The sequence below is a fragment of the Paroedura picta genome, chromosome 4 (genome assembly GCF_049243985.1).
Source record: "Paroedura picta isolate Pp20150507F chromosome 4, Ppicta_v3.0, whole genome shotgun sequence".
NCBI lineage: Eukaryota > Metazoa > Chordata > Lepidosauria > Squamata > Gekkonidae > Paroedura > Paroedura picta.
The window spans coordinates 12924247-12939898 of record NC_135372.1 but is presented as its reverse complement, the minus strand read 5'-3'; the positions used below and the strand labels follow the sequence as shown (position 1 = coordinate 12939898).

Below are 15652 nucleotides of genomic sequence, written 5' to 3'. Positions count from 1 at the left end.
CTGTCTGGCAGGACAAAGTGGAGTAAGCTCGGTTTGGGGAGGTAATGTCATCTACCAGGAACAGAGGGAAGATCTACCCTCCAAAGATCCCGCCCCTCCCTAAATTAGTTACCGGCAGCTATTATGCAATTTTACAGGTACGCGGTGATTTTTGGATGTGATTTTGCCATGACGAGTTGTCTATTTTGTGTCACCAGAGCCTGAGATTTTAGGAAGGGCAGGCTAAGAATAAAGATTTATTTATTTAAATGACAAAAATAGAGCCCAAGAGCACCTTTAAGACCAACAAAGATTGATTCGAGACATGCCTCGAATCAATCTTTGTTGGTCTCAAAGGTGCTCTTGGGCTCTATTTTTGTTGTGCTACTTCAGACCAACACGGCTGCCCACTTGAATTTATTTAAACAGTTCAGGAGGGACAGACTGATTGAAGAGACTGGGGTTCAGCAAGAGATTAGGCATGTGAGATTCATTACGGCTGAAAAGTACCTGAATTAGCCTTGATTTGGGCATGGATTGGAGACATCTGGTCCGAATTGCCATTTCCAAATAAGTTTAATCGACTTTGCATGAATTGCCCAATCACAAAAGGACACTTTCCTGGGCTCTGGGGAGTGGGGGTTTGAGGCAGAGGTACTAAACTTGGAGCATGGCTGCAGGAGCCTTCCCCAAAAGAACCCCCAAGTTCCAAAAAGATAGGACTGGGGGTCCAATTCTAGGGGCACCCAAAGAGAGTGCCCACATCTGACTTCCATTATTTCTTATGGTGAAAACAGTCCAAAGAATGTGCTTTTTTCTCCTCATCATCATCAGAAATAATGGCAATCAGATGGGGGCACTCTCTTTGGCTGCCCCTAGAATTGGATCCCCTGGTCCAATCTTTTTGCAACTTGGGGGTTCATTTGAGGAGAGGCTTCCACAGCTATGGTGCAAGTTTGGTGCCTCTACCTCAACCCTCCCCCCCCCAAGCTCAGAAAATAAGGAAAGGGGGAAATCCCTATAGACTTGAGTAGCACTATGGGTTTCCATGGCACTGGATCGATTCACCTGTATCAGAATCAATTTGGCCGACTCAAAACGACACTATACGTGATTTGGATAAATCGAAAGTGGTCCGAATCTTCTTTTCCTTGCATATGCCTACAAGACAGTATCTCTTGTTGTCTGAGGTCGACCAACCAACAACACCTACTGCCCCCCCCTCCCGAACTCTTCCCAATAAACTGATCCCTGGACCAACCAACCTTTGGGACCCTAGTTGACCATGTTGTCATCGTTGGTGCTGGAATTGTTGTTCCTGGCTGCTGAAACTACGGATATTGTTACTATTGTGTTGTTTGAAGTTGTTGAACTGTATTTACTTGTATACTGCCCTGAGCTGCAAGTATATAATACGGTATATAAATATAATGAATAAATAAATCAATAATCTGTTTGGTATGCAGAAAGTTCATCCCCCGTGATTGGTGTGGTTCCCCCCTCTTTTCTTGTTCCTTAAAATAACTAAATGTAAATCTTGAGAGGACCCAAATGCCAAAAGAATCGGTATTCTTTTGCACTACCAATGTTTGATTATGAATATGTAAAGCCAAGTGCCTTCAGAATCCGGTTTTCACGTGAACTGAGTTTTAGATTGCAACTCGCATTTGGATGGATCAGCCTTTCTCAGCTTTTTTTACCATTGAGAAACCCCTGAAACAGTCAAGAAACCTCAGAAGTTGTGTGATCCTGCAGAATATGGTTTGAAGGCATAGCGGTGTACCCGGCCTCCCAGGGACCCTCTCCATCCCATTCCCTCCAGGCCCATCATTGACCATTTTGGGATGAGGTGGGTGAGTGGATTTGACATCACCATATGTGGTCATATCACCTGATAAATGTTGAACAAATCTTAAAAATATATAAAACATTCATTCCCACCCATTCGCAAAATCTTCCAGGGATATCAAGAAACCGCAGGGTTTCACAAAACCCTGGTTGAGAGATCCCGACTTAATCCCTTGCCTTTTCCCTTGCTCTGTTTTATATTTTGGAAATCCAGATCTGATGCTGGGTGCAGTCACTTGCACGCCAGGCTTTAGTTGGTATTTCTTTTTCATTGTATGTACATGGGCACATATTAAAATTTAATCAGGAAACCCTTCCAAGGCCGCCAAGAAACCCCAGGGCTTCACAAAACCCTGGTTGAGAAAGCCTAGGATGGAGAAAAGGGAGAGAGATACAAAGGCGGAAATGCAGAATTGTCAGGCAGAGGATCTTTATCTTTTTTTGCTGGCTTTCTTACACATAACTCGTGAAGCAGACTTTAAAGACTGTCTCTGGTTAAACCGCCAATGCACTCCAACAAAAGTGATCCGGGATTTGTTTTGTTCACTCAACTATTACTAAGCACGGCTGGTACATGCAGGGGAGGCTTTTGAGGAAGACTCTGCAGAGGACGGCAGCTGCAAAGCACCTCTGCTTCCCCATTATCAAAAGCTCTTTGCTGGAGCCACCGTAAGGACTGCACTGGGGTCACCGTAAGGACTGCACGTAGCTAAGCGTATTGGCCATCTTGAATGGTGATTTTTAATTTGGGGGTTTATGCTTTAATGTCTTATTTTATGCATTTTCCCCCCTGTGTTGTAAGCCACCTTACTCCTGAAGGAAGAAAGGCGACTAATAAATGTTTTAAATCTTTTTTTTTAAGTTGGTTGCAGCTCAGCGACGGGTATGTACAGTGTAATTTGCTGAAAATATGATAGACCAGAGAGCAGGGGTGGTCAAACAGTAGCACTCTAGATGTCAATGGACTACAATTCCCATGAGCCCCTGCCAGTATTGGCAGGGTCTCATGGGAATTGTAGTCCATGGACATTTGGAGAGCCACGGTTTGGCCACCCCTGCCATAGATATTATCCGGCGTTCTTCAAAAGATGAGTGCAGTGATTACGTAGCAAATTAGACTTTGGTCTGTCTATTGATTTCATCTATTGATCCCATGCTTTCCATTGAAGAGTTCAGGATGCCATGCTCCCACTCCCTATGTTAACCTCACAACAACCCTCATGGGAGTCAGAGGATATGGCTGGACCACCTGCACAGCCAGTCAGCTTCATGGCAGAAGCTGAATTTGAACCCAGGTCTTCCCAGTCCTTGTCCAACATACTCATCACCACATCACATCTTTTGCCACTGCTATACCCAGATGCGTTAGGTGAGCCAAGAAAAGGAAGCGTTTAATGAAGCACGCAAACCACCTGTGGAACTCTCTGCCACAGGATATGTTGATGGTCGCCAGACAAAGTTTTAAAACTGGATTATATCTGGGCATGGAATTGGGGTCACTGTAGGTGAGCAGGTTGTTGTATATTTCCTGCATTCTGCAGGGAGCTGGACTACCCTGGAGGCCCCTTCCAACTCTATGATTCGAATACAATACATGGGGAAATGGTCCATAGGGAGCTACGAATCATGATAGCCTTGTGGCACAACCTTTTTTCGGGGGGTTACCAGATGTGGGGGGACTGGAAAGCACGATCCATCCTGACTGTGCTTTGTCTTTCTAGAGGAAAACATGACGTCAGTCCTATTGGTAGCAGTGACCCTGCTGGCCTTCTTGGGGTCCTTTGCCACAGCGCTGGATGCATCCCTAGATGAAATATGGAAGGATTGGAAGACTTCTCATGGTAGAGTATATGGCAAGGTAAGTCTGTTCTGGTATACTGAACATCAGCCCAAGGAGGTAATAGCTCCTGAGCATGAGCAGAGTCCTGGAGAGCAATAATAATTTTGTTGTGTATTTGTGCTAAGTGTCACTATGTTGCTACTATCTTCCGCCTGCCGCTGCGGCCTGGCATTTCAATTCCAGCGGTGGACAGAGCAGGCCGCCACTCTCCAGCTAGGTGAGTCCACTTGGGGTTGGTTGGAGGGGTTGTTTGATTTGGTAGGCGAGGATGGGGTAGTATGTCACTTCCAGGGGCGTGGCAGGGAGGCATGGCCAGCTGACATCACTTCCTGCTTACCGCAAAGCCTGCAAAATATTCCAGAGCTGCTACTGCCGAAATAGAGCTATTGAAGGGAGCCCATCGGTTGGTCTCTGGTGGAAACTGGAAGCTGGACAAAAGCTTCAGCTGGACGAAGTAATCGGTGCCACAACATTTTTGAAATCAAAACCCCTTTCCCCGTCTAGCCCCGAATGGATCTGCCCATGCTCAGAAATATTATCTTCTTTAGCCATCCTGCAGCAGCAAATAACATGGAGGATCCTGATTTTGGAACTATGCTACAGGGCTGATCTCTTCCAGCTTGGAAGTCCTCCTCAGTATCACGTTTCAAGGTGAGGAGGGCTCACTCAACACTGGGCCCTGTGACCTGCACCCTTTCTTCTTCCCAGGGAGAAGATGAATTCAGAAGAAACATTTGGGAGTCGAACGTACATCTAATCAGACATCATAATCAAGAGGCTTCTGAGGGGAAACACACTTTCCGGCTGGGGATGAACCAATTTGGTGACTTAGTAAGTGAACTATCGTTGTATGGCAATAGTTATTTAAGATCTCCAAAACTTCTTTATAATGGTCACATTAAAAAATTATTTACGGTCTTACAGACCAAACTATAAAGATACATTTAAAATAGCAGTAGATGCTGAAAAATGCGTTTACAGAAACCTGTTCAAACCAACAGTATAAAACCTAAAACATCATTAAAACTCATTGTTAAAACACCATATGCAAAGTAGTGAGCCAGTAAATCGGAGGAGAACTTTATACTGGTCAAAAACAGTTCTGTCTCAGAATCTTGAAGAGTCCCAGAATTATCTATTTTAAACTGACAATATTATTGGGCTTTCTCATCTGGGAAATCTTTTAAGGTGTGCTCCAGCCCCTGCATTCCCAAAACATTTAAGACTTTAAACAAAAGCATGTTCATTTTGCAAGGCATCCTGGTATGCAGAATTTTGGTCTGAAATGTAGAAGAATTCTTGTTAACGGTATAGGTGGTCTCATTTCCTAACGTTTTGTGATCTTTGGAGGATACCATTTTGTGGCCGGCGGCCATTTTGCAGCATCACTCTTTACCCTGGATCAGAATTTCAAAACTGCCCAGAGGCTTTAAAAAAGGTTGGGGACCCCTGCTCTGACCAGGCAATGCTTAATTTCATAGGAATGTGGACATCCCAGCTTCATCCGAGTTCTACCTTTGCATGCCACGTGGCTGGAATGAAGACAATGAACCAAAGTTTGTTGTGATAAACTAGGATTGGAGAGATCCCCAGTGAGTGGAATCCTAGTTTTTGTCATGACACTGTGTGAATTTCTAGTACATACCCCTCGCCTTAAGCAGAAGAGACTGCTTGGTCTCCAAGCAGCGGCTGGGCAGATCCTTACCCAGGATGCTTGAGGCTGATCCTGCATTGCGTAGGGGGTGGGACTAGATGGCCTGCATGGCCCTCTCCCACTCTATGATTCTATGAGTCTAGTTCAGCAGTGGAATGGGCTGCCTCAGGAGGTGGGGAGCTCCCCCTCACTGGCGGCCTTCAAGCAGCGGCTGGACAGATCCTTATCCTGGATGCTTGAGGCTGATCCTGGAGGGCGGCCTGGATGGAGCAGTGCCTCGGCTGCTCAGGAGGGGATGGCATGAGGCAGGGGGACAATAGGACAGTTACTAAAGTCCTGGTGGTGCTTTCACCCCGAGTCGCCACTGGTGTCCTGAAGCTACAGAACAGGCTGGCAGTCCCTGGGGTGAACTCATCTTACCCTAACATATAGCTTGACCTACAGTTCCTCTCTAATTGAACTTCCCTTGCTGCCTCTTTCCTTTCTTGTGTGCGTCTTTGGATGCATCCCTCTTCAAAGCTTTTCTGATGGAACAGAGGGAAGTCTTGGGATTTTTTTCTCTCTCTTCAGACGAACGAAGAGTACAATCAGAAGGTCAACGGCGCGCGGCCCGAACTGGGTGCAAACCGTCGCTACAAGAACGTGCTCCAGAGATCAGCCATGTTCAGGCCTCCCCCCTACGTGGACTGGCGCAACAAGGGATATGTCACCCCAGTGAAAAACCAGGTGAGTCAGGAATCCTTGTCAGTCAAGGCAGGATTGAGATTGTCACCGTGGGGAGAATCTCCAGTGGTCTTGTTGGAAAATTGAGCTTTCCTGAATAGGGCCAATGTTGAGGCAACTTTTGAATGGACTAACCTTCCGTGGCCTTCTGCTGATCACAGCGACAAGCTGTTTGTGGCTGGAAATTCCATAATACACACTGGACATCCATCCCTGGAGGTCCCTTCCAACTCTATGATTCTATGATTCTTTGGTTCTATGATTCTAAGCTTTGCGCATGAAATTTCTCTGGATTTTGGACTGAAATGGAACGGGCACCCTCCAGTGCAGGGGTGGCCAAACTGAGGCTCTCTGTATGTCCATGGACTACAATTACCATGAGCCCCTGCCATGGGCACCTGGAGAGCCACACTTTGCTCACTCCTACTTGAATGCAAGTGGTAATATGGAAATGAATGAACCTGCAACTGTCTAGTAAGAATTTGGAATTAATCCCAAAATCTCGATCGAGTCCTTCTTAAGCCTTTGCTCAGCACATCAGCACAATTTAATAGCTGAATTCCTTACAAGGCAGAATTAGACCAACTGGAATGACCAAGGAGCCTGCTGGCCAATCAGAACTGTTAGATCTCCAGTGGACATAGATACTCTTGCTACTTTTAGGAAGGTTAAGAAGAGCTCTGCGGGATAACGCCAGTGGTCTACTTCTTCTCCAAAGTTCTGGCCCCTGTTTACCCCTATTGGCTAGTGTTCTGAGCTACACTGCCTGTGAGGCTCTATCTATCTATCTATCTATCTATCTATCTATCTATCTATCTATCTATCTATCTATCTATCTATCTATCTATCTATCTATCTATCTATCCATCTATCCATCTATCCATCTATCCATCTATCCATCTATCCATCTATCCATCTATCCATCTATCCATCCATCCATCCATCCTTCCTTCCTTCCTTCCTTCCTTCCTTCCTTCCTTCCTTCCTTCCTTCCTTCCTTCCTTCCTTCCTTCCTTCCTTCCTTCAGATTTCTATACCGCCCATTTCTTTGCAGTTCTGGGCGGTTTACATTGAACAATATATAATACAAATTACATGGGATATATAGTAACAACAATATGTAACATCAACTTTCAAAGAAGGCATCAAAACATTGCAAAAACACATTATAAAATAAATAGCAATTAACAGTAACATTGGGGGTTGGTTCTTTCAGTCATGGGTTGGTTCTTTCAGTCAGGGGGTTCAGCAGCTGTTCTATGTCAGTCGGCCTCAAGTGAAAGTCTGGTGGGAGAGCTCCCTCTTGCAGGCCCTGCAGAACTGTGGAAGTTCAGACAGGTGGGGGCCAGGACCGAAAAGCCTCAGGCCCTTGTTGAGGACCAAAGGCCATCTAATTCCAGTGGCTATGACTACAGCTTGGGACCCTGAGTCCCAGAAGTTAATTATGCATTGAACAAAGGGTGCCTTTGGCCTGTCCTTGGTCTAATACCCATCACTTCCATTGTATCCTCCTGAGTTCTAGAATTACAGAGGAGGGCTAAAAAAAAAAGTTCTCTTTTCCCCCTTTCTCCACCCCAGGCATAACTTTAAAACCTGTTTATAGGCGGCTCCAAGCTTGTTCAAGACCTTAAAGAGAAACTGATGGTGAAAGTGGGGGCCATGGACCCATGTCTAACAGGATCATGCTGGTTTTCTTTGTCTGCAGGGCTCATGTGGGTCATGTTGGGCCTTTAGTGCCACCGGGGCCCTGGAAGGGTTGCACGCCAGGAGGACGGGAAACCTGGTCTCACTCAGCGAGCAGAATCTTATCGACTGCTCTACATACCTCGGTAACAACGGGTGTGGTGGGGGGTGGATGCCACTGGCCTTTGAATACGTTGCGCAGAACAACGGCATCGACTCCGAGCAAAGCTACCCCTATCAGGCGCAGGTAAGATACAATCAGTGAATCCAGGCATGCCCCAAAGTCTGAGAAGAGACAGTGGGTCATTGGCAGAGCAGCCGCTTGGCATGCAGATGGCTGCAGCGATGAGCACATGAAAAAAAAAATCAGCTTATTTCATGTTCAGGTCAAATCAATTTGAACCAATTTGGTATATTCTGAATCACTCAACTCCCAGGATCGGTGTAGGGATTTGGGTTCGGTAAGATTCGGGAAGGCGAATTTTTCCGTTCTGATTTCAATGCATCCAGAGCCTGCCAAACAGCTGATTCTGCTGAGAGAAGTCTCTCCCTGGGACTGGATTGGCTGTGTGACGAACAGCTGATCCTGTGGAGAGGCTTCTCTCCTGCTGCAGATCCCAGTGGTTGGGAGCCAGCTGTCCCATTTGTTTTCTTCCCTTTGGAAGGGGAGAAGTGAAATGGAAGGTTCAAATGTCTGCAGCCCAGGGCTCCATTTCATACCCCCCACCTTCCAAAGGGAGGGAAGTCAAAAGGATCACTGGAATGGCAGAGCATTGGCTGAGGAAACCCAAATCACCTGAATCGAAAAACTAATCACAGTTCAGTTTAGGAGGTGCCAAAATAACCCCTGAATCAGCATTGATTCAGGTTTTGGGGGGCTCGGCTAAACTGAATTGCACACCCCTATGACAGCTTAAGTCAGCATCTTACCTGCTGAGAATGAACTGAGCCCCAGCCAGCGAGATCAGATGATGTTAAACTGGTTTGTCTTTACCGAGTCAGACTATTTCCCATGTCCTGTTTTGGGTTGAGCACCATCCCTTCAGCTCTGATTATTTCGACTTTTGGTTTGAAAGAACTGAGCAAGCTTCTACCCCTGGAATTCGCAACGTGGTCCCATGGGCCCTGTGGTACCTGCTGACACTTTCCCTTGTGTTTTTAGAGAGCTGGCATGGCCAAGTGGTGCTTCTACTGCATAAAGCTTCTGATGGAACATGGGAGATTTAAATCTCTAAATCTTTAAAATACCTTTATTGGCATAATAGCAAAACATGTATATAAAAGACAAAGCAATTCAAATCCCAGATCACTTGCAGAAAATCCCATGGAGGAATTTTGCAATGCCTTCCGTTACTTGAGGATTGTGATCCAGTAAAAGAGAGTGCACTACTGTCGAGGGATCGTGGATCTTGCTCGCCCACATGAGAGGAGATATATAGCGTTCTCTAAGATGGTTGTGTTGTTCACAAAGGAGGAGAACATGCTTCAGTGACTCAGGTTTCTTGGCGGGACATGAGCAGAGTCTGTCAGCATATCGGATTTTAGCATATCAAACTCTAGTCACTGCCGTTAGTAGGTTTAGCCTTGCTAGCATAAAAAATCGCTTCCATAGGAGATTTGTCTGGGTATGCAGATCTTTGAGAACATTGTATTGGCAGCAGCTGCCACTACAGCTCAAGGGGTCTTTGCTGTGCTACTGAAAGTCAGCTGTGACTGCAGCCAATTTGTAGCTGTGCCCATGATGCTGTATCAGAATTCTAGAGTTGCCCACCAATTATCGACTCCTGTTCTTGCCCATAAGACTGAGAATACTGCTAGATGTCCAGAAGGATAGAAAACAAGGCTTAGTCATGAACAGGGGGCGGTTTTAGCCAGTGGCTGCCTATGGCCCATTGACATGGAAGCTTGGGGTGGTTGCACCTACAAGTTCCCCAAGGATAAAATTTCAGTAGAGTATTCCACTTGGACAGTGAGCACAAACCAGCTCCTTATTGAAGGAATTTTGTCTGCCCAAGAAAGGTACATCCATTGTCTCTTCTCATCCTGACACTGGTCAGATCAGTTTAACCTCAAAGTTATTTTTATTTATTTACTTATTATATTTTTTTACCCGCTGCTCTTGAGAATCATCTCGTAGCAGGTCACAAATAAAAAGTCAAAGCCCCAATACAACATTAAAACCATTACAAATTAGCTAACGACATAATCTGGCAACAAGAGGAAAAAACCCTCACCCGATCTTTCTGTATCTTACCCCACCCCCCACCTGGTCAGGCATCTCAGGGCTCCAATTCCCAGAGGTGCCGAATGGTCTCGACATCCTCTATAATTCTTGATTATTAGCTATTACGCTGTTTAATTGTGGCATTATAGGGGGGGATGGGCAAGCCCAGGAGTCCTCGTGTGAGTCCCTCAAATGACTAGGAGCAAGCTTAGCCCCTGCAGAGGGTGGATGCTCACCTTGCAGTGCTGCCCCCATACAGTTAGCTGGCTGTAAAAACCAGCCCAAGAACAAGCTAGCTTTTGCCATTTCTCTGCAGAGCGGGCTCCCTTGCCGGTATAGCAGCTGGAATCGAGCAGCCACCTGCAATTCCCTGGTGACGGTCCAAAGCGGCAGTGAGGAAGCCCTGGAAGAAGCTGTAGCTATTTATGGCCCAGTTTCGGTTGCTGTGGATGCCGCCAGTATCCATTTCCAGTTCTATTCATCTGGTAAGGAATTCTTTGAATGGAGTAGAGACATCTGAGCCTCTGTTCTTCCTCATGACAATGAGGAAGACCACTGGATGATACTCAAAACAGAGGGCAATTATCACGGCCAAGAGTCAGGGAAGGATTATGTGGTTAAAATTCATTTCCTCTCGCCCCAATCTCCTGCCCTCAAGAAAGAAAAAAATGGCCTCCATGGTGAAGCTCCGGAATTCCCCTCATCTCCATGGTCTTTATCATAAAGATTGGTGGCATTCCTAGAGTGTCACCATGTTGGAACCCCTGTTTGTCACCGTGCAACTGAATATGTCATGTGATTTGGTTTCCTATGAAGGGGTTGGATGAAGATAGGTTGAGGGACTTGGGAATGTTCAGCCTGGAGAAAAGGAGGTTGAGAGGGGACATGATAGCCCCCTTTAAGTATTTGAAAGGTTGTCACTTGGAGGAGGGCAGGATGCTGTTTCTGTTGGCTGCAGAGGAGAGGACACGCAGCAATGGGTTTAAACTACAAGTACAACAATATAGGCTAGATATCAGAATTTTTTTTTTCACAGAGTAGTTCAGCAGTGGAATAGGCTGCCTAAGGAGGTGGTGAGCTCCCCCTCACTGGCAGTCTTCAAGCAAAGGTTGGATACACACTTTTTTTGGATGCTTTAGGATGCTTAGGGCTGATCCTGCGTTGAGCAGGGGCTTGGAATAGATGGCCTGTGTGGCCCCTTCCCACTCTAGGATTCTATGATTCTATGATACCAGGGGTGGGCCTGGAGGAACTCTTTGTCTGGGGGCAGAACTGGTACCAGTTAAGAATGTGCACAATGAACTTGCTAAAAAATCTAGTTCAAATCAAATCCGTGCTATTGTCAAAAGCTCTGCGGGATAAACATCTCAGAAAATAACTGATGAACTGATCTGTGAAAAGGAACTTTTCTTCTTACTAAAAACTGGTTAAAATCATGGCCCAATCAACAAAATGGCCAGGAAAACCTAGTTAAAACCTTTTGTAAAATCATTTCATTCACCAACAAATAAAACAACATTAATAGCAGTATAAAGTTGCTTAAGAAGTTGTATTATTTTACCATTACTTGGCAGCAGGAAAAATCATAACTTGCCATGCCTAGACTTGACAGCGAGAAGCTTCCCATGGTTCTATCTAGAGGTCAGTTTTGTTCCAGTTCCCCCCCCCCCGCTTTGCTCCCAGGGTGAAGGTAATTTAAAAACAAATTATTTCCTCAGATTCCCCTCCCCTGCACTTTCTTTGGTCCTCAGAAGCCACTCCTTCACGGCTCACATAGTGCACTGTGGTTGGTCTCTCCTTATTGGTCAGTTTTATGCTGGGCATATTTTATGAAATTGTAAGAAGAAATTCTTCAAATTGCACTTACTGTCCAGTAGCCACCTTAGCAGAAGGTTCTTCCTCCTTCATCATTGCTTGCTTTCCCCGTTTTGTCATTTTCCTTTTAAAAAGCTGGAATAAGTCTAGCGATACATGGATGCCTCTCAAAATTTGGATCCCTGGTGGGGAAAAGAAAATTCAGGGAAAGCTGAACAAAAGGAGAATTAAACTGACCAACAAGGGCAGACCAACCCCCCCCCCCCCCAAGCCCTCAGGGCTGTGAGAATATCCACTTTTTCTCATTGATGTGCAGAACACATACTCCACAATTCCCAAGAAAAAGCTGGATTTTTAAAAAAAGATGCAGAGTGCTGGCAGAGGATTCAAATTAAAGGCATACTGATTCTGCCATTCCTGCATGGTGCAGGGGGTTGGACTAGATGACCCTGGAAGTCCCTTCCAACTCTATGATTCTATGACTTCAATTCAGTGATAGTCAGAAGTAAGCTGTGCATGCAGAAAGGGCCTTGACCACATAGACTTGTAGCATAAACCTTTGAGTAGCATCTGTACTCTTATTTCCTATTACATTAATTACAAATTTTAGGTGTACCTTTGGTTAAATAAAAATTATTCTGAAAGCCATATAAAGATGATGTGCTACCACGGAAAGATCTTTCCCTCAAACATTGGTAAGAAGAGGATTTGGCTCCTTCCATGGCTCCTTCACCCTTCTCCTTTCCATAGCAAGTGGTATTACCCACCCAGAAAGGGCCAAGAAGAAGGAAGCCCCATCAACCAGGCACTGCAGTAGTCAATACAATAAAAGAGAAGGATTCAGTGTTTTGCTGTTATATACTGAAAAGGGGCAGAAGATGACAATGACAAGTTATCCCTTGACACTTTGGTCTACAAGTGATTAAATGTATCCTGTAGACCAGTGGTTCCCCAACCTTTTTATCACCAGGGATCGGTCAACACTTGACAATTTTACTGAGGCCCGGGGGGGGGGGGTAGTCTTTTGCTGAGGGACATTGCTGCCGCCGTCTGAGCCCCTGCTCCACTTGCTTTCCCGCCGGTGCCCCTGACTTCCCACCGACCGCTGGGGGGCACTGCCAGCAGCATCTGCTATGGCGGCTGCTGGAGAGCACCAAAGGCAGCCCAAGAGGCAGCAGTCAGGGAGGAAGACGAGGAGGAGCCGCGGTCTGGTACTGACTGATCCATGGACCGGTACCGGTCCCTGGACTGGAGGTTGGGGACCACTGCTTAGACTATTCTAGGATGTTCGGGCTCCCAAACCTATGCCCCTTTTGGGATTTCTCTTTGGAGAGGAGCTGTGCGGAGAAGGGGGTTGATGCTTGATCTTTGACCCCCACCCTCCATATGAATTCTCCCATCCAGGAATATTTTCCCTTCCAAGTTGCGGTGAGAAACTGAATCATGGTGTGCTGGTGGTTGGCTACGGCGTATCTCAAAATGGCTGGAACAGGCAAAGCTATTGGCTCCTGAAGAACAGGTGAGAAAGAGAAAAGGGAGAAAGCATCTGTCCTCAAATGAAAGGGGGGGAGCAATACATAAATTTTGTATCTCTATTTCCTTTGTGGTGAAATACGCCTCCTTCCATAGGTACCAAGAGTAAAATTGATGGCTTTGATGGAAAAAAAAATTAATTTGCACTCTGTTGAGGCCCAGAGGCTAGCCTAAAACTGTAGGCAGGCTGAAAACTAATAAGGAAGGTGGTTATTTAGTTTGAAAGATTTGCACCCCACTCTCCAGCAAGGCAGCTAACAAAAACCATAAGGAAACCAAAACAGGATGTCTTGAATATTAAGTATTATATCAAATATCAAATGCCAAGTATTATTTCTATATATCTATTAGTAATGTGTGATCCCCATCTGCAGATATCTAAATCCATAAATTGAGGCCACTGCCGGCAACACCCCCTTCCCCCAGCCGCCGTGAGGCTCTCCTCCCGGCCTCCCCACCCAGGCCCTCTGAGCCCAGGTGGATGCAGGCCACAGGTGGGCGGGCAGGTGGTGGCGAGGCCTGGCGTTACAGGGTTCCCCTCCCCCACGACCTCCTCCCTGCCTTTCTGCAGTGCCATCCCCCCTCCCTGAGGCATTGAGGCTGGCCACCCCTCCCTCCCAGTCCCCAGTTGCTGGTTGGGCGACCACCCTCCCTTCTGACCATGGTCCCAGGTCCCCCTGCCTCCATCAGCATAGTAGAGCAAACTGGCACATCTTCCAGGTGGAAGACGTTTGAGGGGGATGCAGTCAGGGGTGGGACAGCCTACCTGATCTGCTGGTTGTTGGATGGTCGGCCAAATCAGGTAGATGATGAGTCCCAACTCCTCCCACTACCCCTGTCCGGCTTTCTGTTACAGATTAACTAACCCAGGGAGGAGTCAGGAGGAGAGTGGCTTTCTGCTCATCTGTCTGGTCTGTGGTAGCCTTCTTGAATTCACACAATAAAAAAAGGAGTGGGAGGGAAGAGCTGGATCCGCCACACTCCCTCCATTGGCTCCTCCCATTTCCCTCCTCAGAGCCCCATCAGCAGAAAAGTGCTGGAGGGAGGCTTTTTCAAGGAAAGGGATTCAGGTGTTCAAGCAGGAGAGGACTGTGTCCAGTGCTACAGACTCTGCCCTCCAAAGCAGCCCTTTTCTCCAGGAAAACTTATCTCTTTAGTCTGGAGATGAGCTGCAATTCCAGGGATCTCCAGGTCCCACCTGGAGGCTGGTGTCCCTGAATCTCAGTGTGGTACAATGCCTGAGTCTACGCTCCAAAGCAGACATTTTCTCCAGGGACTGATCTCCATAGTCTTGAGATGAACTGTAATTCCAGGGGATTCCCATGTCCCACCTGGGGCTGGCCTCCCTAGCCAAGAGCTTATATATCTGGATCCAGTGCAAGGACTGTACACAGCCTGCACAAGGATTCCCTTCTTCCCAAGTGTCTCCTTACCTTGGCAGCCATTTCCAACTTTCGGAAAATAGATTCTCAGGTCTTGCTAGAATTGCCATCCTCCTGTTGGTGCATATCCCAAAGTTGCAAGTGATCTACAAATCACATAGATAATTTCCCCTGAGGATAATTGCTAATTGCATGGTGGGCTTTATATCAGCTGAGATGAATGCTTCCTTGTTTTGCTCAGGCAAGGTACCGCACACACAAAAATGAAAGTAACTTCTTATTGAACAAGCATTTTATTTTATGAGTTTATGTACACTGTAAACAGAGAGGCAGTTGGCATCGCTTCCAGGATTACCCCAAGTCTGAAGACTATTTCAGGGGTTACTCCACAGCCAAAAGGTTGAAAAAGGCTTCAGGAAGTGATGGGAAAGTCCTCTGTCAAAGTCCATGGGGAGCCACAACCATTTTGAGTAGACAAGACTGGCTTTGAAGGACCAAGGGTCTGATTCCGTACAAGACAGCTTCTTCTGTTCATATTTCATGTGTTCATGGGATCTCACTCTCATGCAAATTCTCTGACAGCTGGGGTACCGAATGGGGAGAAGAAGGCTACATACAAGTCGCAAAAGGAACCAACAACATCTGCGGCGTTGCCACAGCAGCAAGCTTCCCAATCATGTAAGCCGGCGAGGAATCTGCATAATGATGTCTGATTCAGAGTTCGGTGCCTTGAACCTTTGAATGTCACACGACTTCTCTACCGCTTTTCTTCCCGCCAAACGGCCATGGCCCAAAGCATCCTCACCGACCAACCGTGTCTGCTGACAGCCGTTCTCAGAATGGACTGCATGTTCCCTGGAAGCCGCCATGTGTAAATTTACATCAGCTGGTAGTTGACCGGTGGGCGCTGAGCTAGAATATCAGCTGGGGTTGGAAACACAGAAAACTGTTAATATTATCTTTCTCTCCTA

The 15652-nt window shown here is 46.4% G+C and overlaps 1 protein-coding gene and 1 long non-coding RNA gene across 2 annotated transcripts in view; one reads left to right on the top strand and one right to left on the bottom strand.

Moving 5' to 3' along the window:
* Positions 1-14198, bottom strand: part of LOC143834966 (uncharacterized) — a 26550-nt gene extending 12352 nt beyond the window's left edge. The window contains exons 1-2 of the long non-coding RNA XR_013229940.1: positions 14066-14198; positions 11819-11948 (exon numbers count right to left, since the gene is read on the bottom strand). This is a non-coding gene — a long non-coding RNA (uncharacterized LOC143834966). The remainder of the gene's footprint in view (positions 1-11818; positions 11949-14065) is intronic.
* Positions 1-15652, top strand: part of LOC143834962 (procathepsin L-like) — a 16447-nt gene extending 795 nt beyond the window's left edge. The window contains exons 2-8 of the mRNA XM_077331954.1: positions 3549-3685; positions 4376-4498; positions 5892-6047; positions 7750-7974; positions 10268-10436; positions 13171-13285; positions 15264-15652. Of these exons, the coding sequence (XP_077188069.1) occupies positions 3557-3685; positions 4376-4498; positions 5892-6047; positions 7750-7974; positions 10268-10436; positions 13171-13285; positions 15264-15363 (1017 nt within the window). The 5' untranslated portion in view covers positions 3549-3556 and the 3' untranslated portion in view covers positions 15364-15652. The remainder of the gene's footprint in view (positions 1-3548; positions 3686-4375; positions 4499-5891; positions 6048-7749; positions 7975-10267; positions 10437-13170; positions 13286-15263) is intronic.